At 35.0% G+C, this 24,842-nt stretch overlaps 2 protein-coding genes across 2 annotated transcripts in view; one reads left to right on the top strand and one right to left on the bottom strand.

Moving 5' to 3' along the window:
- Positions 1-9,819: 9,819 nt before the first annotated feature.
- On the bottom strand, positions 9,820-12,674 carry LOC123554491 (uncharacterized). Its single transcript, XM_045344692.2, has 3 exons — positions 12,492-12,674; positions 11,694-11,821; positions 9,820-10,513 (listed from the first exon to the last, which is right to left on the bottom strand). Exons 1-3 carry the CDS (start codon positions 12,604-12,606, stop codon positions 10,247-10,249), a joined length of 510 nt encoding a protein of 169 aa, XP_045200627.1. The 5' UTR covers positions 12,607-12,674; the 3' UTR covers positions 9,820-10,246.
- A 1,365-nt stretch (positions 12,675-14,039) lies between these two features.
- LOC123554488 (uncharacterized) overlaps positions 14,040-24,842 on the top strand; it is a 51,180-nt gene continuing 40,377 nt past the window's right edge. The window contains exon 1 of the mRNA XM_045344690.2: positions 14,040-14,231. Coding sequence (XP_045200625.2) covers positions 14,201-14,231 — 31 coding nt within the window. The 5' untranslated portion in view covers positions 14,040-14,200. The remainder of the gene's footprint in view (positions 14,232-24,842) is intronic.

Raw genomic sequence — 24,842 nt, 5'->3', positions numbered from 1 at the left:
AACTAATTGTTAGGGTGATATCTCAAGACAAATATGCGAGTGACAACTTCCCCATAAAGTACTGTGTCAAACCCACAGTGAACAATTAAGAGATTGAATCAATGACCATTTTATTGGAAGTTTATATTTCACTTTACGTGGGCAGGTGTGAATTTGAATTGACTGAATATTAAAGAGGCTGCACCATAAAATTGAAGTTAATACGAGGTATATCAATTTAAAAATAGAGATCATTTATGCCTCATTGATGATATTTTCATGAAATACATGAGAAAACGGCTGTAATAATTAACTGGGCTGATGGACATCTTATCAAAAGGGCATACGTTCTAACATTTTACAGTAATTATTATTATAATTTCTATATTATTCAACACCTAATTGCATTAAACTGTGTATACAGATCTTTCCGATTAAGTTGTAACTTTAGGAATATATACTACTGATCCTTATTTAAAGAATATAGTCTGAATACTTGCACAATGATAAATTTTTTAAGGATTTTCAAAGGAGGGCATTTCAATATTGAAAATATACTTAAAATCTAAATAAAAGCATTTATTTCACAATTAACAAATATAACAATAATACAGTCCATAGATAAACTGATGCCCAGAAAATGCACTTAAAAACAGACCTTACACACACCCTGGTACCGGCGCTCCCAAGTACAGGTGGCACTCACACATACAGCGCTCGATAAGCGAATTTGGAGGAGCGGTGGTGTAAGTATTTCTTATTGTATCTCCGGTAATTCAAAAATTTTTGTAAAATGAAAGATATCTGCGCCCTGGTGAATAATTGATGACTATGTTCTGTGAGTGTCACAACATTTCATCTTGAAATAAACAAACTACGGCGAGTTAAACGTGAACGTTTGACTCAAAAATGTCAAATGTCAAAAAAACACGTAAAATACTCAGTAAATACACCAAATGTATTCAGTTTTGATACAGTATCGTATAGTCATATCTTCCTACAATAACCAGTTCCAATTCCAAGACTTAATTTGTTATATTTAAAGAATGACTCGTGTTTAAAGATGATATGGGGTTTCAAAACGGCACTCACATGGCACAGGTGTGTATTTTTTTGACGCTCACCAAGTACAGCTAGAGAAGGTCTTCAGAAATGTGGAGAAATCGTCAGCTCTAAGGCAACTACAACAGAAAAGAGATGAATCGGACTGGTTAGTTATGTGTGGTAGAGATAACACCACCAAGAAGAGTCTGATGTTGGATTAAACAGTAGTTAATGGAACTAGTCATCACGTCTCATGTCTGCTATTAAATCGGAATGACTCACATCAATTCATGAGAGAGCCAAACAAGAACTCATTAATTGATAAATTCCTTGAATTAATAAGATATTAAAATGTGAGCGTCTTTTGAACCTAACAGACATTTTAAAAAAAATTCTTTAATGGCTGATATATGCCATTCCGTCTTTCCGCTAATTTTGGGCGCCCTCACTAATTATCATGTTTTCAATCCACGCTCCCGCCCTTTCTTATTCCTAGTATTTTCTCTATGGAAAATCGCAGACTAAAAGTTTAGATTTAATATGTAAATCGTTGGGGGGAGTCGAGCGAAAACTGGCTGATCAGCGGGCTCCGAGCAAGGAGTTGAGGTTTGAAAGGCATAACATTGGTGGGCACCCGGGCACCCAGCCGCTTTACATCTTGAATCTCACTCAACGCCAGCACCACCCCCCCCCCCCCCATCCCCCATAATCGTGTTTTCCCTCCGTACACGTTATCGAATTTTTGCTCGCTAAACACTCCACGTTTAACTTTTCTTAATTCTCGTGTTTTCTCTCGACGGGGTCGCGTGGCGAACTGATGAAATGGTATAAATCAGCCACCGTAAAAATCTTCCATTTCTCTGTTATGAGTGTTTACTGAATCTTAAATCTAATAATACAAGTAAAATATTGTTCGTAAGAAGTTCAACATTTATTATACATTCAATGTAGGCGTATGGTAAGTTGTTAAAATAAAGAAAAGAATAGAAAACTTGTCAGTCCGTTATAAATGAGTTTTACTAACTCTGTAATCAAACATTTATTCCACACCCCAACAAAAAGTATCGATCTGGCTCTATATATATATGTGGGCCATTCCATGAGAAAACCTGTATTAGTGACATGATATAACTGTTGTATAATTAGTAGTGTAAAATACTGAAAAATCGCTGTTTTTCTTATGTTGCTCCAGAAAATAGAAACTAATAATATATTGTAATTGTGACATCTAAGACAAATCATAATCTACCATAGTTTTCATATAAATGTTGTTTCTGTTGTCATGGCAACGGAAATTCCAAAGCACCCATGCGTCATGAAAATATAGAGGTGTGTAGATAAAAGGCTTGTGATGAAACTAAAAATATACGGTTAAGTTATTTTTCAGTAAAATCGCTTTAAACTGTTCCTAAATATTCAAATTTATGATGTTAAGTAAGTGTTACGCATAATTTGTTCCGATAATGACTTGAAAAATACAGGGCATGCACAACGACGTCATACTGCTTCATGACGTTCTTAACGTCACGTCTCAAAATACCCATGCTGACTAACTTAAAAACATTGTAGCTCTTAAGGTAGTGAAGATAATCACTTCAAATTTTCGGATTTGAAAGAAAAAAGAATGTTCTTTATGAATATGTTATTATCTCAATTTTTGAGTTTTTGTCACTAATACGGGTTTTCTCATGGAACGCCCCATATATATATTTCATACGGATGCTCATAGCATTATACTGGTACTCAAAACGTTGAGATTGACCTGAAATATTGTTTAGTAACGGCGTTTAACCAAACGCATACGCACGCACAAACGCACGCAAGCACACACATATCTTCTTGCAAAACCTTACCGTCCACTGATCCCACTGAGAATGTTTGAAGCACGTTTTTCATTTTTCAACGAAATCTTAGGACATATCAAATTTCAGCATTTATCAGTTTTCACCAAGCTTTTTTCATAAAAAATAATGTTAAAATATTGTCGCCGTAAGTTTTAACATAAAAAGGTCGACTTCTAGAGTCAGTTTTTTAACGGTATAAAGATTTATGATCATATATACAGACACAACACTGAGAGTAAACAACAACAAGGTCTACATTTCTGAAGACTTTTCTCTAGCTGTACTTGTTGAGCGCCAAAAAAATTAACACCTGTGCCATGTGAGTGCCGTTTTGAAACCCCATACCATCTTTAAACACGAGTCATTCTTTAAATATAACAAATTAAGTCTTGAAATTTGAACTGGTTATTGTAGGAAGACATGACTATACGATACTGTATAAAAAATGAATACATTTGGAGTATTTACTGAGTATTTTACGTGTTTTTTTGACATTTGACATTTTTGAGTCAAACATTCACGTTTACCTCGCCGTATTTTGTTTATTTCAAGATGGAATGTTGTGACACTCACAAAACGTAGTCATCAATTATTCATCAGGGCGCAGATATCTTTCATTTTAAGAAAAGTTTTGAATTACCGGAGATACAATAAGAAATACTTAAACCACCGCTCCTCCAAAATCGCTTATCGAGCGCTGTATGTGTGAGTGCCACCTGTACTTGGGAGCGCCGGTACCAGGGTGTGTTACAGCAAATCTCATGTTTTTCAAAGTATAGACTATCAATAAATATAAATAAAGCTCTTTCCTCAATTGCTCAAGTAATGAACAGCTGAATTTTGATGACATTGTCGGATACTTTTCAAATCTACTAATATTTTGAAGTGACAGCGACTGAATAACGATATAAATAGTATAAGCATTTCTAGGACCTATTCGCATGTAGCGCCACACATACGCGCACCTGTTTAATCAGGGGAGTTAACTGACCGATATCGCCCATACGATATTGACGGAAGTATTGAAATATTAATCGAGTCAACCTCCGGAAAGATAATATTTACAATACTATGGATGGCTGTTATACTAATGTGTAACACATTCTTAGTTTTTCATGAAAAAGAAAAAGCAAAATGAAAAACCAAAAAAAGGAATAAACAACAAAATGCTCAAAAATGGAAGGTAAAGATGAAATAAGAGTATTAGTACATTGCTTTTTTAGTATTAGAATGATTTTAGCAAAATTAGATATAACCATAAAGGTTACAGTATGAAATAGTGCATAGAAAAACTATATTCACTAGAATGAAAAGGGAAGGAAGAAAATATGTAGAGGAAATGTTCAGCTGCCCCAAACCAAAAAATTCTAAATTTGGTAAAACATGCATATTTCTCACCCTACCTGCATAATTCCAAATATTTTTAGCTAGTAATAATGGTTATCACTTTACGTAGTAAATATACATCGCGGAATTCACTAGTCAGAAGCCCCGAGAGTTGCTTCCACTTGACCTAAAACTATAATTATAATAAAAATCGGTCATTATCACTTTCTGATATTGTTTATCGTAGAAAATACTGATTGTAGGTCGCATTAGATCAAAACAGATTTTATGCAAATTATAATGTTCCTAAAATTTAAAAATAAAGGTGAACTTGTATCAAACATGTTTTGCCTGAACTTCTGGCATATTAGCCATTGGGTAACTGTAAAGCTACCTATTAGGCACAAAGGTCCGTACCTACACATGAATTTCACAAGAATAATATATTATATTAATTATTTCATGAGAGTCATGGGGGACTATTGTCTCAAAATGTACGTCAGATGCGCCAGCTCTGTTCTACAATTCCAACCTTTTCTTAGGGTGCATGTCATGTCCCTTATACATGTACCTGTAAAGCAGAGAAAGCCAATTTATTTTTTGTTGGGTTTAACGTCGCACCGACACAGTTATAGGTCATGTGGCGACTTTCCAGCTTTGATGGTGGAGGAAGACCCCAGGTGCCCCTCCGTGCATTATTTCATCACGAGCGGGCACCTGGGTAGAACCACCGACCTTCCGTAAGCCAGCTGGATGGCTTCCTCACAGAGAGAAAGCCAAAGTCTAAAAGGTAGTCGTTGTAATTTATTACAATGCTAAAATGACTTTAAAGGCTAATAATGCCTCTGTTTAAAATGTGGCTGCCACATTTTCCGTTATGAACATAATATACATAAATTTCTTGTTAAATCCTATTTCTGATAATAACTTTCTTTAACATTTCAAAGTCTGAATAGGCTGAATTATGAATTTTTGAATTATGTTGTGATATACTCCTTAAGGTTAGCAATAAGTTGTATTGAATTAAAAGTGTGCTTTTCTTAACCTCCGAATTAAGTTATAATATCGGCAGTCTGTGCATAATTAAAAGTCGTGCTTTTCTAACCATGAAATTATGTATAATATCCGCGCAGTCTGGTCAGGATCCATGCTGTTCGCTTTCAAAGCCTATAGCAATTAGAGAAACTGTTAGCGGACAGCATGGATCCTGACCAGACTGCGCAGATGCGCAGGCTGGTCTGGATCCATGCTGGTCGCAAAGCCACTGTGTTGGTTTTCTCATGGCACGGCTCATTTAGATAAACAGGTAAATAAATACATTTTATAACATACTTTAAGCTTAGTCCGTTTTTAAAACTTTGAAAGAATTTCTTTTGCCTTCTGGTAAATTCAAAGTCCGAACTAGCCAAGAGTCTAAAACTCATTGAAAATCTGAGTGAAAGAGAATTTATTATGAGCTTACCAAAACCACACCAGACTTAGCCCTTACCCTGCTAAATTTCTATAATGAACTTGTCCATTTTCCGTTTCGGACAGTACCATTAGCTGTTAAAAAGGGGTGATTACAAAAATGATACTGGCTGAATAGCGGACAGTGCAGATCATGATTAGACTGCACGGATGTTCAGGTTCATCATGATCTACACTGGTCGCAAAGGCAGAATCAGTCGTGTCCAGCATGGTAATGGTTAATATGAAAGAAGTTATTAAAGATATTATAATGTTCCCAAATGTCTTCAAAGTTTGGTCAGCAAGATCACAGTGGTGGAACCGCAGAATATAACGTCGTCCAGGAGGACCAACACAAATGAGTAGTCCGCGCGAAAATAAACGTCGCTTTAGGTAAGAAAAATCAAACCGAACCTGCAACTGAGCCGCACCACGAGAAAACCAACATAGCGCATTTGCGACCAGCATGGATCCAGACCAGCCTGCGCATCCGCGCAGTCTGGTCAGGATCCATGCTGTTCGCTAACGGTTTCTCTGATTGCAATAGGCTTTGAAAGCGAACAGCATGGATCCTGACCAGACTGCGCGGATGCGCAGGCCGGTCTGGATCCATGCTGATCGCAAATGCACTAAGTTGGCTTTCTTATTGTGCGGCACATTATTATTTTGACTGGTTGCTTTCTATACCTCCAGTTAAATGGATCTTCCAACAGATTTCATTAATCTGAACAACTTTCTTGAAGTGCCATGTTGCGGCTTACAATAGTCTCCCCGTACTTAGACTCGAGGTTGTTATCTTTCCTGGAATTTTGGGATCATGCAGTGCATTCAGTTTTATCGTTATACATGTAAATAGAATACCGCGTAAGCCTGTGCCAGAGGGAGTGTTGGGTGTTGCATTCATTAGGTTTTATAAGCAGACTCGATCCGAAACCGAGTATGCTGTTATTTTGCTTGGTTGCGTTCTGTGCTTACAATGGTTTTGTAACTGATGATTACATCACGAGTTGTACTATCAGGCCGAATTAAAATGAAAGTGATAATTACATGACGAGTTGGACTAGGGTATAGACTGGCTCCCGTCCCATATTTTTCTTCATTAACAGTGGTAGTAACTCTAGCAGGTTGTTTCTGTATTGACATTTTTATTGCCCCTAGCTCCGAACATTGTCTTAGCCATCAGATAAAATGTGTTATTTTAGAGTATTAAAAATTAACTTATGAAAGGTTTGCAGTATTTAAAAAAAAAAAAACAACAACCATGCAGCCATGGAGCCAGGTTAACTAGGGTAGAGAAACCCGGTATTACAAAGGCAGGCATGTAAGATCCTTACAGGGACTAAATTATATCAGTGGCTTAACTATAGTTTTGTTATTGTTTTCTTTAAAGTTTCATCGAAAACGGAGAACATTATTCAGGTAAGATCATTCGCCTGACACTTCTGTTTAGACTGGAATTTTAACTGGAGACAATACTCGTCAGTGTTTTTGATATTCTAATTAAGTGAATAAAAGTATGTTTCCTTTGATGATGGATGAAAACGGACACATAATAAAAATCCGGCTTTCCTACGTTACTGCATTTTGTAGTCGCCGTTCGTTTTGCTGCTGCGTTACCGATCAGTTCATACAATTTAATCCACCATTTTTTTGTCATAAACTGTAACAGGAATGTTTTTTCAACGAGTATTTCGCAATGCGGGGAGCACATTTTGCGCTGTGTGATACTCCGACTCATAGTTGAAAATAAAATAATTTCTAAACAAAACAGAGAAGAGTTTCCGAGCCCACGCGTTACTGATCCGCACATGATCCGGGTTCTCCAAGATAACGATTGGACACTGTTTAATTAAGTGGTATTTACCGTTTTATCAAATAATAAATTGGTTATTGCATTAGAAACTTACCTTACTGCAAAAGTTAAACTGAATCAACACACAGCCAATGGCGAGAGTAGATCAATACAATAACAATTCATAGGATTTATGTTTAACGTTTTGAATTGCAGAAAGTATCTTTCAGTTGCTATATTCATTGGAACTTCCATAGAACGAACACCACTGGGAAGTCTGAAATATTTTTGGTTGCTGGTTTATCCCGCTACCAAAGTTAAGTGTATTTCTGACAATCATGTAGCATCTTTATTTGATTCCAAATCACAGCCAAAGGAATTTGTTCATGTGCTACACAAAGTAGTCCCATTCATGAACAATGCGGATGAATTATCAATGATCAAGCAGTACTGATTCATCCTCTATCCATTCACACTGGCCGTTTAGATTATATAAGATTTATCAATGATTGGGTATTCCAGTCCATGGTTGCATCACTGACTTCCAGCTGTTCATGTAAGGTCAGGCAGAGTTTATCTTAGATATGAGGCACATTAGTATTTGTTTCTTATACATGTATATTTATTGACTGGCATTTAAAATGAAAATAACTCTAGCAAAACCCGCAACCACCAGACATCTCAAGGCTTTGATTTTTGTTGTACAGATGTTCTGGAATATTTAATTTACTAATTATTGGCTCAGAAAATATCAGCCTTTATACAGAGGAGCTTGTTCCTTGTAGGTGTCTTTAAACGAGGTCATACTGTACAGTCATCGTAAATAAAAACTGACAACTACGTCATTCAGCAGGAGGAAATAATTATTTATAAAGCACGCGTGTAGTCTGCAAAATGGTACAAAAGCCGTACTTCATATCCTAATGATAGAATTATCACCGTTACAATATTGATATAGTATAACCATTTATAATGACACCTCGGCGGAGCGAAGTCCTCTAAAAAAGATATACATGTATTTTCCTTCCAATCGGACAAAAGTCTACGTAAATTAAGTTCTCCAGAGCAACAACCGCTCTACGGTAAACACATTTAAATTTTTCCCAAAACGACGCTCGTTCTAGCGATGATGCTCTTTTTATGGTTTGGAGGAATGTAACTTTTAATGTTGTCAGATAAGGTTTGTTTCGGTATCACAAGAGCGCATTCGGGGTTACTTATCATTTAGTACAGAGAGACACTTCAGCAGTTCGAAGTAAAAAGACTGCGACTCACTGCAGACCTGGAGCGACTATATAAATTACAGACTCCGGTATAAATTTGAATGAAAAGTATTTTATATTTTGTAACAATAGTAATACTAGCCCTAACCTTTAGTCAGTATATATCAAACATTAAATGCGTGCGGACATGCAATAATTTGCATATTTTTGCCGTGCGCTCCGAATTATAATCACTTTCGGACATGCGCAGAAGACCGCTCCATCTCTACAATGAGCAACATCGGATGTAAAAACGTTTGTTATATATATATGTAAATGAGTGAACCAATCAATAATCACTTTATTTACTGACAGATCAATTAAGGAACGATAGATATAAATAATAAACGCGTTTATGTCTATATCGACTCAACCGCCAGGATCTCTTAATCAGTTCCAAATTACCACAGATACATACATGTTCAGCATTTTGCAAAAAAAAAAAAAAAAAAAAAAAAAAAAAACGGTGTGTGCAAACAAATATTGAATTTCAAAATTCATTTAAAAGGAGCCCTCTTGCTTAACATGTTTTTTTTTGTTTATTTTCAAGAATTATTAAATTTTGGCTCAATCTTTGACAGCCGGTCAAACTATTTGTGATGTAGGAGGGATCCTCAAAACGAAATTGGGAGAAGAATGTTTGCTTTAAAATGTTGTTGTTTTTTTGTACATAAAATGAAGAGAATGACTACATCTTCATGTTTTATGGTAAAACACCACTTTTTGTTTTCCCATAGATTTCCATTATAACATTATGGCGTGTACGGCCTTCCATAAATCGAATTAGTTCCATCAAAATAAGGGATCATTAGTATCATTCAAACTCAAGTATGATACCATTTTTACAATTTCGCGAATATTAAACCTCGCGAAGATAGTCTAAATTTCAAATTCGCGAATTTTTGACCCAGCGAAAATACGTGCTTTTACGGTATTAGAAATGCGAGATTGTGAAATTTGGCATCATATTACTACTTTTATAAAATTTGTAATTACCTCCTTTTATACTGAAGTATTTCAAAATATTGCTTTTTTTTTATTATAATGTTATTGCTAAATTTTCATTTGCATTTGATACATGATGGGATATTTCAACAATCTGAAACCAAGTTTTTAAACGGTATGTAGCTTGGAAATTCATTTATTTTCAACTATCTTGGCAACAATTACATAGATAGGCAAAATCAGGCATAAAATAAATAAATCTCCAATAGAATATGGGAAAAGTGAAAAATGTCGTGAACATATTTCTTAAATGTGACTGGCAACCTTAACAATCATGTGTTCAACCTGAACAAACATGTGTTCAACCTTAACAGTCATGTGTTCAACACGGTGAAGGACCAATCTGCTTTTGCACGAGTGAAAGAAACAATATAGAAATGCTATATAAACTTTTAAGAAAAAAGTACTTCACAGAGTTAACATTATCCTTTAGAGAAAAAAGGATGTATACAAAATGTTCGTAAATGTTCGTATATATAATCATTCCATTCAGCACATACTGGACTATGCTTCAAAAAGCTCTGAATAGTTTTCAGTTTTCAGTCTTAGGGTTTGGAAGTCGTTGCTTTTGCGTAACACTCTGATGGTACTCTTGGTTTCTTGCAATTTTTCAGCGTGCATGTGATTACTTGTTTGTCGTATTCATCCACAGGGGTTGATGCCGGTACTGTGTAGTCGAGCAGTAACTGTTCCAGCCTTGCTATCCTACATTTCGGTAAGTAACTAATTACGGTTCTATTCCCCTCCGTCACGTGGCGTATTGTGTATCCTTTGTAGCCATGCGAATAAGCCAGCTTCGCACCGTCCGCATACTGAAATTAAGCAACTTCTGAATCATACACGTTTCTCAAACAATAGAATAATGTAAAAAGGTTTTGTGACAGTTCTAATTTGTACTTAATCCCTTACCATGCTGGACACGATTGATTCTGCCTTTGCGACCAGTGTTGGTCATGATCAGACTGCACATTCGTGTAGTCTTATCATGATCTGCACTGTTCGCCATTCAGTCAGTATCTTTTTGGTAAGGACCCCTTTTGACAGTTAATGGTACTATCCAAACTGAAAGATGGACAAGTCCATTAAAGCAATTCAGCAGAGTAAGGGTTAGATGGTGGTAAGAGCATATATGTGCGAATGCTATCGCTATCGCTATACTGTGGCAAAACAATGCGGCAGCGCTCGAACTTCAATTGGAAGCAAAGGGAGATATTTATTCGAAAAATATACATTTAGTCATTTAGACAACAGATCAAGACAAGTCTTTTAACACATCTGTAAGTTTACAGATGATGGTGCAAGATCAGCCTTTCTTGTACAGATCATAGTGCAACAGACTGAAGTCGTATTTATTAACCGAAAATATTGCTGTTAAAGGCCTCATCTGAATTTAATAATGAAATACATAGTATTTATGGTCATTTAGTCTTGTCGTTTTAGTAAACTGTGAACTTCGAGTATAAAAACAGTATAATTGAGCCGCGCCATGAGAAAACCAACATAGTGGCTTTGCGACCAGCATGGATCCAGACCAGCCTGCGCATCCATGTTGTTCGCTTTCAAAGCCTATTGCAATTACAAAAACCGTAAGCGAACAGCATGGATCCTGACCAGATTGCGCGGATCCATGTTGGTCGCAAACACACTGTTGGTTTTCTCACGGTGCGGTTCAATTATTGGATCGTAACTTTCTTAAATAAAAACCATATTCTTTTTCTTCTATAGTAGATCTTTAAGATAATTTAAGGCTCTTAAAATTTGAAATTCTAGAAAATGTCAACAAAAAAAAAAATATATATATATAATATATATTATATATATCAATTAAATGGATTGTATATGAAATAAACTGTAGCGATACTGCGGTTTTCAGTCTTTTAAACGTGTTGAGTGTGTCACTAGAAGTGCTCCGTACGATATCTAATTATACTTTTATGAAATTTGCCTTTGATATTTATCAGTTTGAAATTATCAAAAGGCATATTTACTTACTAGAGCGGTGTATCTGTCGAGGGCTCTCGCAATCAAATTGACCACTCCTTTTTTGCGGTCCTTCTCGGAAATAAACCAGCTTGGATCATCAGCTTGACCTGACTTCACGTTCGCTGTAATTTGGTATTCTGTGAAAGGGAAAGTACATTGAATTGCTTACACATACGATATTATACAAATTTAACAAAGGCTAAAATCTGACAAATGTAAGCCACTTATCTAAGTCTGGATCCATTCTGGTCGCAAATGCACTATGTTGGTTTTCTAATGGCGCGGCTCATATACCTTATATCTGGACAAGTCTCAGTTTTTGTCCATGTTCAAAAGGCCTTAATATTAATTCCTGTTAAAATTCTGTATAGAATAGACAATGTTCATAGAGATGCCACGAATAAACTTTAGTAAATATAAGTTTGATGCCACTCACATTTGTGAATTCTTTTCTCTCTTAAATAAAATAGGGATGTTATGAAAATAAACAGTTCAATAAATTTACTGGGATATGATTTTTGCAAGATATCATAACAAAATACCAAATATTGTAAGGAGAAATCCGTTGCAACGCTTTTCAAATAATATTTAGAAAATCTAGATTCTTCACTTACTTTATAATTCTTCAGTATGGTACTATATGGAATATACATTTTATGTCAAACTTGGTTGAAAAAATTGACTGATCTGTCGGCAACTTGCTTGAAACTACTAGAACAGCCGTAAAATGATCAATCAGTCATACTCATGTTTTCTGGAGATATTTTTCAAAAGGCGATTGAGAATGAAAAATAATTTCGATCTTACCTTTAACTTTATGTGTGTGTGTATGTTCGTGCGGTGTGTTCCCGTGTAATGGTCCGGCCTCAATTACACCACAAGAAATAACTACAATTACAAATAATATTCCTGCGTCAGCCATCTTTACAGAATTTTACAATTTTTGATATACCGTCTTGCATTTGTAGTCCAAATTAACATAATACAGGGGGCGATTCACAAGTAGCAACATATATATTTCAACATGTAGATATGTACGTGCGCACATGTGCAAACGCCCGTATATCCGTGCATGTAAATATTTACGCGAGCAGTTATAAAAATGTATTCATGAGTGTATATATTAACACATGCACGTATAATTTTATACATACACGCAGGCACGTAAAGAAAAATTGCACCATAAACACAACTTAATTGCATGAATGACGTTCGATAATCTACTTGCTTTAGCCGTAACATTTATATAATTGGTGGTATACCACAATTATTAACTTAATTTTGCTGAAGCAAGAAATCGAACTAGCATCGACAAGGAGACATTTTCATCAAATTACTACCAATCACGTGAACATTGCTAATAACGCGGTGTTACTTTACAACCATTTTTGATGTTTGTAGAACAAACTCGGCTGCAATTACTCTGGTACAGAAATTTGGTATCTCGAATTCTAACTGATCAAAAGTATTACTTCGAGATAACCGTAATTCGGCTTAAAATCTTATTTTGTGCATGTGTTTTCGTGACGGGACTTGAAAATGTCTACGAGATAGCCAGAATTTTGCAATAAGCTGGTTCGAGTTATTGAGTTTCAACTGTATGTTATCGTGAACATTCGATAATGCTTTCAGTTACTGTGCGGCACAGAATTTGATTTAGAAGACTTCTTCAAAATCATATATCTTATCTGAACACTCGATGAAGGGTGATATTTATAGATGTAGTGTAAGAAGTACATGATGTCTTTCTCTTTCACGGTTTACCATGCCATTCAATTTTAGGTCATAGGTATGTCTCTTACAAACACAAAATATTATCGTATATAGAAATTCAAAACATTTGATACTGCACTATCCATTCAGTAATTCCTGTAACATTTATATATTTTTATGTTTAATAATCGCCCCTAGAAATAAAAAAGATATATATCAATTATATTGGACATTCTTTGTACCTGTTTTATTTATTATCAGCGATTCTTATGACATTCTTGTCCAATGTTTTTTTCGGACTCCTAGTGATAATCGGTAGTTTCCGTTCGGTTACGACGTATTTCCGGAGAAAGTCGAAACGTCATACAAGAATACGTTATATCACTTTAATTACCGACTGCTATTTCGGATATTTCCGGAGAAAATCGAAACGTCATACAAGAATATGTAATATCACGGAAATTACCGACTGCTATTTCGGCTTCACACTATCTGTTTGTTCGTTCTTTCAAGCTTAAAATTGCCTTAACAGAACTTGTTACTTTTGAACCGTCCCCCTTTACGCTTGTCAGCGCGTTGTCAGTAGGCGTTCACGTCAAAAACGAACATATGTAAGAGCCAGTGATTGATGTACCGTTGTTGTACTTGGACATTTTTATTGCAACATACATAAGCAACACTTTAATTATAGTGTTTCAAAGTTGTACCGTATGCAGGTACATTGTAAATCGTTTGTTGTTTTCCGTTTTCCAGTTATAATCTATTCGTCTTTAAGCAAAGAGTGAACGTTGTTTACGTATGCAATGGGGTCGAAGGTCAATGAAACAGGAAATGGTAAGTTATAATAAAAATAATTGAGTGTTGTTTTGTTTCTTGGTACAAGTGCTTTTCCTCGTATTTTCGGTACTTTTTATGTTTCGTCTTAATTCATGTTAAAGTTGTCCTTCACTGTCATAAAATATCAAAGTGCTTTACTCAAACAAATCGAGTACTAACAAAGAAATATTTTCGCACCACGACCCTTTAGTTATAATTCCGAATGAAATCTTGAATGAATTTCACAGTCTTATAATTAAGGAATACTAGCACTTAAGACAACTTGTTAAATAAAGAGTCGTTGGTGTGTTAGTCCCATATAATTACGTGAACTATGACTAGACAAGATAGTATATTTTTTGTTTGGTTTGACGTCGTACCGACAGAATTATAGGTCCTGTAACGACTTTCCACCTTTGATGGTGGATGAAGACCCCCAGTTGCCCTTCCAAGTATTAGTTCATCGCGGGCGGGTTGAACCCACATCGGTGAGGGGCGAATGATTTGTAGTCAGATACCTTAAGCACTCGGTCACGGAGGCCCGCTAAAGATAACAGTATAGTCTTAATATATGTGTGTCTGACTTTGTGCAAATTAGTAGCTTAGGGTAACTTATATCTATAAATAATTTTTATCAATAACCATAGCTGTAGTGGTCAAAATGATCCGCTCATTTTTTCTGTTCATGCTTTCGTCATTTCCGGATAACTCCATCTAAACCTAGATGCACTTGAAAGTTTCATTTCTTTGTATTTTATGAGGTAAAACGTATTGTTTATGTGTAATATCTCCTTACATATCAGCAATATTATTGTTGATATAGATTATACGCATACTGGTCTTTGGGTTCGAACCCCCCATTGAGTCGTCATGTGTAAAAGTCAGCCAGCTGGCTTTCAGACGGTCGGTGCATCTATAGGAATGTACATCCGTGTCTGAATTTATGTCGACAGGGAGAGGGAGGGCTGTTGCTGGTGAGGGGGTGGGCCTGAGGTCTCCGTTTGACATGAACTCTGCCGTTGTGAACTTATGATAAAAACGCTTTTAGACTTTGCTGACAGGACTGTCTAGAAATTAAAGAGAAATGACTTAAATGAGAAAAAAAAAATGGCATAAAAAGAACAAGAAACGTGAAGTCTGTGACAAACCGTTAGGCAAGACTCATCAAGCCTGGCTGGTATCCACATAAAACCACCAAACCATATAGACTATGTCTGTGTCTCCATGCGGCAAGAAAAACTCCAAACACGCTCGATATGGTGAACTTGTTTGTACGATTCTATGCAAAAACTGTGACTCTAGAGGGGTTGCGTTTTTGGAATAGTCACCTTATTGAAAATTCATACTTCCTGTCCGCTTTACCACAGACATCTGATGTCCCCATATTTCTGCACCATCACCATTTTATATCTAGCATATAACTAAAATATACTCTTTGATGGATTTTTGAAGCAACCCGCCTGCTATCTTTCAGCTACACAGTTTGTGGCTGGCCAGCTTTGCGATGTTTGGTTTTCACTGTATTAGATGTTCCCCATGCCTCCGGATAATCCACACGTAACTGTTAATTTTCGTGGCTCACTACATACTTAAGATAGTTATGCACATTCGGGTCGAATTTTTTTTCTACAATGTAGAATTTGATTAAACACTTATTTTTCAAAACTTCAGAATATACTTTCATAACATTTTCGCGTATAGAATTTTTTCTACAATGTAGATTTTAATGAAACTTCTCACAGTTGTAAATCATTTTAGGATATTAAGATATTTGCCCATGATTAAAGTGAACCGCACATTTCTCGCTAATTCTAAGACATTATTTTCAATTATTTCACGTGTCAGGTGTTTTAATACAAATTTAGAACAAATCTAGCTGTCGTACTGTCTGACACAGTATATTTGACTTAGCGTTTGTTTCAAAATTGTCCTAAATACAAAATTTGAGTCTTAAGAAACTACATACGGATACTTTTTATTGACGTTTTGCTAATGTAGTCCCGAGGCTGTAGAATAATACACCAATACACTACATTTTGGTACTTTTCATTGACGTTTTGGTAATATAGTCCCGAGGCTGTGGAATAATACACCAATACACTTCATTTTGGTACTTTTCATTGACGTTTTGGTAATATAGTCCCGAGGCTGTGGAATAATACAACAATACACTACATTTTGGTACTTTTCATTGACGTTTTGGTAATATAGTCCCGAGGCTGTGGAATAATACACCAATACACTACATTTTGGTACTTTTCATTGACGTTTTGGTAAATATAGTCCCGAGGCGGCTGTGGAATAATACACCAATACACTATATTTTGGTACTTTTCATTGACGTTTTGGTAATATAGTCCCGAGGCTGTGGAATAATACACCAATACACTACATTTTGGTACTTTTCATTGACGTTTTGACAAAATGTAGGCCCGAGGCTGTGGAATAATACACTAAGACACTACATTTTGATGCTTTTCATTTTCAAAATGTAGGCCCAATGCTGCGGAATAATACACCTATAAACTACATTTTGGTACTTTTTATTGACCAAATGTAGGCCCGAGGCTGTGGAATAATGCACCAAGACATGACAATTTGGCACTTTTTATTGACCAAATGTACGATCTGGACTGTGGAATAGTATACCTAAAGACACTACAGTTTGATACTTTTTATTGACCAAATGTAGGCCCGAGGCTGTGGAATAATACAGCAAGCTGCTACAATTTGGTACATTTTATTGACCAAATGTAGGCCCGAGGCTGTGGAATAATGCATCAAAACACTACATTTTGGTACTTTTAGTTGACCAAATATAGGCCCGAGACTGCGGAATAGTATACCTAAAGTGACTACATTTTGATACTTGTTATTGAATGTAACTGTAAACAGACATGGAGCGCCTGTGTATATAATCAGACTCCGTAAATTCCGGATTCAAGCGATTTTAATGAAGACTCCAAATGATATATTCTGTAACTATGGTAATCCTAACCTAAACCTCGACTATTTGATACATATGTAATTGACATGAAAGGCTGTGGAACATACACAACTGCTACTTTACATTTGCATTGATGTGAATGCAAATAAATTGTTTGGTACTTATTCATAGCTCTATTAAGTGTTTTTCAAATGCCCTGTTATATCAACAATAACCAGGACATTAGCGGCATTGATTATATGGATTGATAACCAGGTTGAACGATAAAGGTATCTATGTATGATATTTGTAACTATGGTAATCGCTACCTAAACGAGTATTAAATACATTTTAATCACTAAATGCGTGCGAACATGCTATAGTTCGCGTATTTTTGCCGTGCGGTCCGATGGTAATCACTTCCCGACATGCGCAGAATGATTGCTCCAGGTCTGAACTGTATGTAAGCTCATTTATAGTCGCCACCGGTAACCCATATGGGCGACTCCTCCAGAAGACTGTTAGTAATGTTAGTCGGGGGGTAGTGAAAACTACAGAAGACGCACCAATTCCAGAAGCTCCCCTGGTTCTTTAGCGTGTCATACACGGGACTATTATGCCAGTGTTAGTAATTTTTAGTTGGAGGAGCGGGAACTCACGACCCCTGGTTTCGTAGTCAGACAACGTTACCACTGGACCACTGTGTCCACTCTCCCAGGTCTGAAGTGAGCAAAATCGCTTTTTATTTACCAAATGTGGGCTTGAGACTGTGGAATAATATACCTAAAGACACTACATTTTGATCCTTTTTATTGACAAAATGTAAGCCCGAGACTGTGGAAGAATAAATCCAAGACACTACATTTTGATACTTTTTATTGACAAAATGTAGACCCGAGGTTGCTGAATAATATATCTAAACATACTGCATTTTGGTACTTTTTATTGACCAAATGTAGGCAAGGGACTGTGGAATAACATACTTTAAGACGCTACATTTTGATACTTTTTATTGACAAAATGTAGGTCCGAGACTGTGAAATGATATACCTAAAGACAGTACATTTTTGTACTATTTGTTGTCCAAATTTAGGTTCGAGACTATGGTATTATATAGCGCAGGACACTGTATTTTGGTACTTTGTGTTGACAAAATGTAAACCCGAGCTTGTGGAACAAGTATACCTAAAGCCACTACATTTTGGTACTTTTTGTCGTCCAAATTTAGGTTTGAGACTATGGTATTATATAGCGCAGGACACTGTATTTTGGTACTTTGTATTGACAAAATATAAACCCGAGCTTGTGGAAAAAGTATACCTAAAGACACTACATTTTGGTACTTTTTGTCGTCCAAATTTAGGTTCGAGACTATGGCATTACATAGCACAGGACACTGTCTTTTGGTACTTTGTATTGATAAAATGTAAACCCGAGACTGTGGAAAAAGTATACCTAAAGATACTACATTTTAGTACTTTTTATTGACCAAATATTGGTTAGAGACTATGGAATAATATACGTCAGGACGGACACTGCATTTTGGTACTTTTTATTGACTAAATGTAGGCCCGAGACTGTGATATACTATATCTAAAGACACTAAAATTTGTCACTTTTTATTGACCAAAATATATAGGTTCGAGACTATGGAATAATATACCTCACTTTTTATTTACCAAACGTAGACCTGAAACTGTGAAATAGTATACCTAACGACATTACACATTGGTACTTTTTTGTTTTGGTATATTGGTACCCTTTTTGTTTTGGCACTTTTTATTGAAAAATGTAGATCCGAGACTATGGAATAATATACCTAAATACACTACATTTTGATACTTTTACTTACCAATTGTAGGCCCGAGACAATGGAATAATTTACATCAACACACTACTTTTTGGTGCTTTTTATTATATATATAAATAAATAAATAAATATATATATAAAGAATATTACATTTGTGCCTTTCGACCTTGAATTTATTAAACTCGTTGAATAAAAGTGATAAATCATTTTATTCGGCTCGTTTAATAAATTCAATATGAAAAGACACTCATGTAATATCCTCTGTGTATTGTGTAATTATTGAAATATATAGTAAAGACGTTTTTGTTTTAAAACTTATTGTGTAACGCCATTGAAAATGTGCTTGTATAAAGAAAGCATCTGATCAAATAATACGGTTTAGAGGACGGGTTAACAACACTGGTAAAGAAGCAAATTCGCGTAGAAGCGTGCTTATTGATCATGTAACAATACAGATTCGCATATTCATGTCATATGTTGGGACAATTTAAGTCCTTGAAATGGGAATGTAACACATCTACATCTAACAGAGTTCAGCCACATCCGACGCCACCCCGAAAATTTCAACCAGCGCAAAAGTTTCAAGAGGATTAAAATTCCTTTGTTTGCTACTAGGAGCAGTGAAAACAAGGGGTGTAACTCTCTCTGTACTTATTATTTCATGCTTTAAAATACAGCATTTTAGCAGTATCAAATAATTTCGCCATATATTTAACTAGAAAGGAACTGCTAACTGTTCAGACTTTTGTACATTTTGTTAAACATTATGTAGCTATGATCATAAAAAAGAGGATGCGCATGAACAATACATGTTTAAAAACATTATGCAAACATTATTTTCAAAAGTTAGCTGTCAGCATGTCCAATTTGACAGTTCAAGGGTCTAATATGTACATTTGTTATGTAATTTCCCATATATAGAAACTTTACGAAAATGTAAGAAAAATATTCCATTTAATTGTTACTTAAGACGTTAATCTGACGTTTTTATGCAGAATCTGACTAGCCCATTTGTTAATGTCGGCTGTAATCCACAAACGTCACAATTAACTGACAAACAAAACAAACACAATGTTGTTTCCCCCCCCCCCCCCTCTAAAAATGAATTTCGTTGTCATTAATTTAAAAGGATTAAGACCTGCTTTGTGCAAACGTTAGGCACGCGTTACAAATTTTTTTATATACATTTGTATTTTCGTAGATTTAGGTGTCTACTTGAAGACCGTGTATAAAGAGAGTACTAAACTTTATTTGTTGAAGTGTAAGGTCGAAATATAGTGAAAAGTATGTAAAGTGTATGAGTAAACAGCAACAATATGTTCACGACTGTCTGTTCATATTCACAAAAGACGATTTCCACGTGCAAACGAAATATGTGGACACATAATTATTTCTAATATAAGCTGTAGCATATTTTACGCTATTACTCGTGACTGTTACAGTTGAAAGATGTTTATCATTTCAAAATATTCGTCTCTGTCCTCCTACAAAAATCTCAAAGAATTATTTACCTTTATCTCTTAGTTACATTCTGACGTTACGCTTTTGCTTGTGACGGTGCAAAAATGCGTTTGACGTTGCGCGCATAAAACTGGTATAATTTTGGTAAAAACATTAAAATTACATGATATAAAAAGAATATTGTTTGTTTTGAGCTCAGAATTTAAAGATTCGTAATTTGCTTTTTATTCAGTTTCATTTCAACGGTTTCATGATTTGACCCAATTTTGAACTCGGCCAAGATTTGGTAGGGACAAATATTTTGACAAAGTTTTATTAAGATCAATTGGAAATGTGTCCTCCAGGATATTAATAAGTTACCTCCTACTTATGGCTTCTAATGACCCAATCATAAACTTGACCTACGTTGCACAGAGGCAAACATTCTGACTATGTTTTATGAAGACCAAATGGAAAATTCGGCTTCTAAAGTATTAACAATTCACAAAGTGACCTAGATTTTTTTTAAGGTAATCCAATTTTTAACTAAGCAAATATCTGGTTGAAACAAACATCCTGACAAAGAAACATGATGATCAGGTAGAAAATGTGGCTTCTAGAATGCTAAAATGTCCTTTTTATGATATGAACTTGGCATAGATTTGATAAAGACACATATTCTGGCAAAGGTTTACGAAGATGAGGTAGAAAATGTTGCCCCTAGAATCTCAATAATGTTCTTCTTCTAAGATTTAATCTAGTCTAATCTTTTACATTTACTTCAGGTAATCCAATTCTAAACTTGATCTAGAGGCACACATTCTGACAACGATTTATCTAGATGACAGACGATCAAAAAGAAAATGAGGCATCTAGTACGAGAACAATATCTTTCTATAATTTGACCTAATTGACCTACTTTAAGACCTCAGGTGACCCATTTTTAAACCTCTTGTAGAGTTCATTAAGCCAAACAGTCCGACAAGGACTTATAATGATCAAATATAAAGTTGTGGTTTATTGGGTGTTAACAATATATTTCTTAAGCTTTGCTTTGACCTAGTGAACTAACTTTTAATCTCAAATAATAGTTTTTAATCTATCTTAGATTTTATAGGGACAAACATTCTGACAAAGTCCTGTGAAGATGAGGTAGAAAATGTGGCCTCTAGAATGTAAGCAAATTTTCTACGGTTAAATCTGGCGACCTAGTTTTTTTACTTCAGGTAACCCGTCTGGAGGCTTACATATTGACTAAGATTTAAGATGAAGTTCCTCTTAAGTGTTAACAATGATTTTCTATGATTTTACATAGTGACCTGTTTTTGTTAATATTCAATAACTAAGTTTTAAACCTGGCTTAGATTTTATGAAGACATTCTAGTAAAGTTTTATCAACAACAAGGTTTATCTTTTGACCTAGTGAACTTACTTTTGATCCCAAATAATACAGTAACAAGGTCATCCAGTATTCTATTAAGTGTACATTTCTGACCAAGTTTGATCTTCGTTGGACTAAAACTATGACCCATAGAGTGTTAACAGTCAAATTTTCCAAAACGCACAAACACACTGGCCAAAGGTAACAACAGCCCTTATTCAGTCAAACGATATTTACCTTTATTTGGTAATATCATCCTTTCTCCAACGGGATGTGAACAGGCTTTCTTTTCAGTTCTATAAAATAGATCCGATATTAGAAGGATGTCTAACCCGCTGATATCGCCATTTATTAAACCGATATTAAGTGCTTCCTTTTCTGTACACTACGCCACATTTCCGCAAATTGGTGTTACCGGTTGAGCACGGTGATACAGCTTTATTCGGCGACGCCGTCTAAATTCGTTTTCGTTACCTATGCCACGTGACTTCAGTTTGCAAATCAAACTACTTGATAACGTATTATAGATAATTTATCAGAATGGAAGATTTATGCAACACTCTACCTGATTGGACGAGAGTGTCAATTTCTTTCACTCTGTTGATTATGCTACGCTGAGTGAAATGTAGACAAAGCGTTTATCCTAAACGACGCTGTTCACAGTTTTAAAGCTAACTTTGGCTCAGTATATTTAGCAAGAATATTGATATATCTCAAAATGATAAGTAAGTTTAATAAATATGATAAAAACCTGTTCAAATACCAACATATATCAAATTAAAGAAACAGCTGAATACGGTCTGCGTATCACATGAATACTAGTAAGGGTGTGATAAGAGTCTTTTATGTAGAGAAGTGCTTTTAAAAAGATTTTCCTTGTTACAATTGTCGTCTGTATATGAAAAGGTTTCTTGCTTTTGTGACTTATTCAGATTGCATATTAAAATGAGTACTTGTTTGCTTTGATATATTTGTTATAAACTATTTAACTGATTTATTTTTTATGAATATTTTTCTTTAGTATGGTATGCAAATATTGAACTCAGTTGAAATCTGTTTTATTATATATATGCTATATAATGACTGAATCTCATTACACTGAAATGAAGGTACGCTGCATACAGTTTATCTTTGTGATATGACTACGGTCAAACTTTGCTTATGAAAAAGAAATATTGAAATAATCACAATTGTATGTTTTGCTTGACCGTCACTTTTTTTATAGGTGTGACGTCATTGTCCAAAGATTCATGAATAGCGAATATGCATTTGTTAAAGCGGGAACAGTTGGCCTATTTTAGAAATAAATAATAATAATAAATTAAAAAAAAATCCTTTAATTGATTTTTTTCTCATGTATTTTTATCAAACTTGATTTGTAGCATCCTTATTAGGCCCGCAGCCAACTTTGTTCAGCTGGGACATTTAACCCCTTTTATGGGCTGCTAGAGCTAAAACTATAAATACCTTTATACAGCGTCTCATGAACAGCTTGGTGGATCTTTGTCATACTTGGTCTGGAGCATCATTATAAGGTCCTCTTCCAGATTTATCTATATAGGAACTTGGGCCCTATTAGGGACCACTATAGCTAAGAGTAGACATGCCTTTCTTCGCATTAACCACTAAAATGTAATGGATTTTTATCAAACTCGATGTGTAACAATATCGTAAGGTCTCCTGCTATTTTGTTACAAATGGGGATAGGGACCAATTTAGCTAAAAATATAAACACATTTAATGACCTCTTCTCATGAACCGCTTCATGAATCTTCATCAAACTACTGCTGTAATTATCGTCTAAGGATAACGAACAAATTGCAGCCTACGAAACCTTGCGAAAATTAAGAGATCATTTAAATTGTTAAAGTGCGTGTTTAGTTTTGCAATTTGAAAAATGTTAGATGAAAATGAATGTTAGATGAAAATTCATAAACTTCTTTCCTTATTACAATTTGCCGACCATCATTTTTAAAGATATTTCTTGTCACCGTCTAAATTCGTTACCTATGCCACGTGACTTCAGTTTGCAAATCAAACTACTTGATAACGCATTATAGATAATTTATCAAAATGGAAGATTTATACAACACTCTTCCTGATTGGACGAGAGTGTCAATTTCTTTCACTCTGTTGATTGTGCTACGCTGAGTGAAATGTAGACAAAGCGTTTATCCTAAACGACGCTGTTCACAGTTTTAAAGCTAACTTTGGCTCAGTATATTTAGCAAGAATATTGATATATCCCAAAATGATAAGTTAGTTTAATAAATATGATAAAAACCTGTTCAAATACCAACATATATCAAATTAAAGAAACAGCTGAATACGGTCTGCGTATCACATTGATAAGGGTGTGATAAGAGTCTTTTATGTAGAGAAGTGCTTTTAAAAAGATTTTCCTTGTTACAATTGTCGTCTGTATATGAAAAGGTTTCTTGCTTTTGTGACTTATTCAGATTGCATATTAAAATGAGTACTTGTTTGCTTTGATATATTTGTTATAAATTATTTAACTGATTTATTATATATGAATATTTTTCTTTAGTATGGTATGCAAATATTGAACTCAGTTGAAATCTGTTTCATTATATATATGCTATATAATGACTGAATCTCATTACACTGAAAAGAAGGTACGCTGCATACAGTTTATCTATGTGATATGACTACGGTGAAACTTTGTTTAAGAAACAGAAATATTGAAATAATTACAATTGTATGTTATGCTTGACCTTCACTTTTTTTATAGGTGTGACGTCATTGTCCAAAGATTCATGAATAGTGAATATGCATTTGTTAAAGCGGGATCAGTTGGCCTATTTTAGAAATAAATAATAATAATAAATTTAAAAAAAATCCTTTAATTGATTTTTTTCTCATGTATTTTTATCAAACTTGATTTGTAGCATCCTTATTAGGCCCGCAACCAACTTTGTTCAGCTGGGACATTTGACCCCTTTTAGGGGCTGCTAGAGCTAAAACTAGAAATGCCTTTATACAGCGTCTCATGAACAGCTTGGTGGATCTTTGTCATACTTGGTCTGGAGCATCATTATAAGGTCCTCTTCC

Source organism: Mercenaria mercenaria, chromosome 7, assembly GCF_021730395.1.
Source record: "Mercenaria mercenaria strain notata chromosome 7, MADL_Memer_1, whole genome shotgun sequence".
In the NCBI taxonomy this organism is placed as follows: domain Eukaryota; kingdom Metazoa; phylum Mollusca; class Bivalvia; order Venerida; family Veneridae; genus Mercenaria; species Mercenaria mercenaria.
The sequence above is the reverse complement of the archived record's forward strand: the minus strand, read 5'-3'. Positions and strand labels throughout refer to the sequence as shown.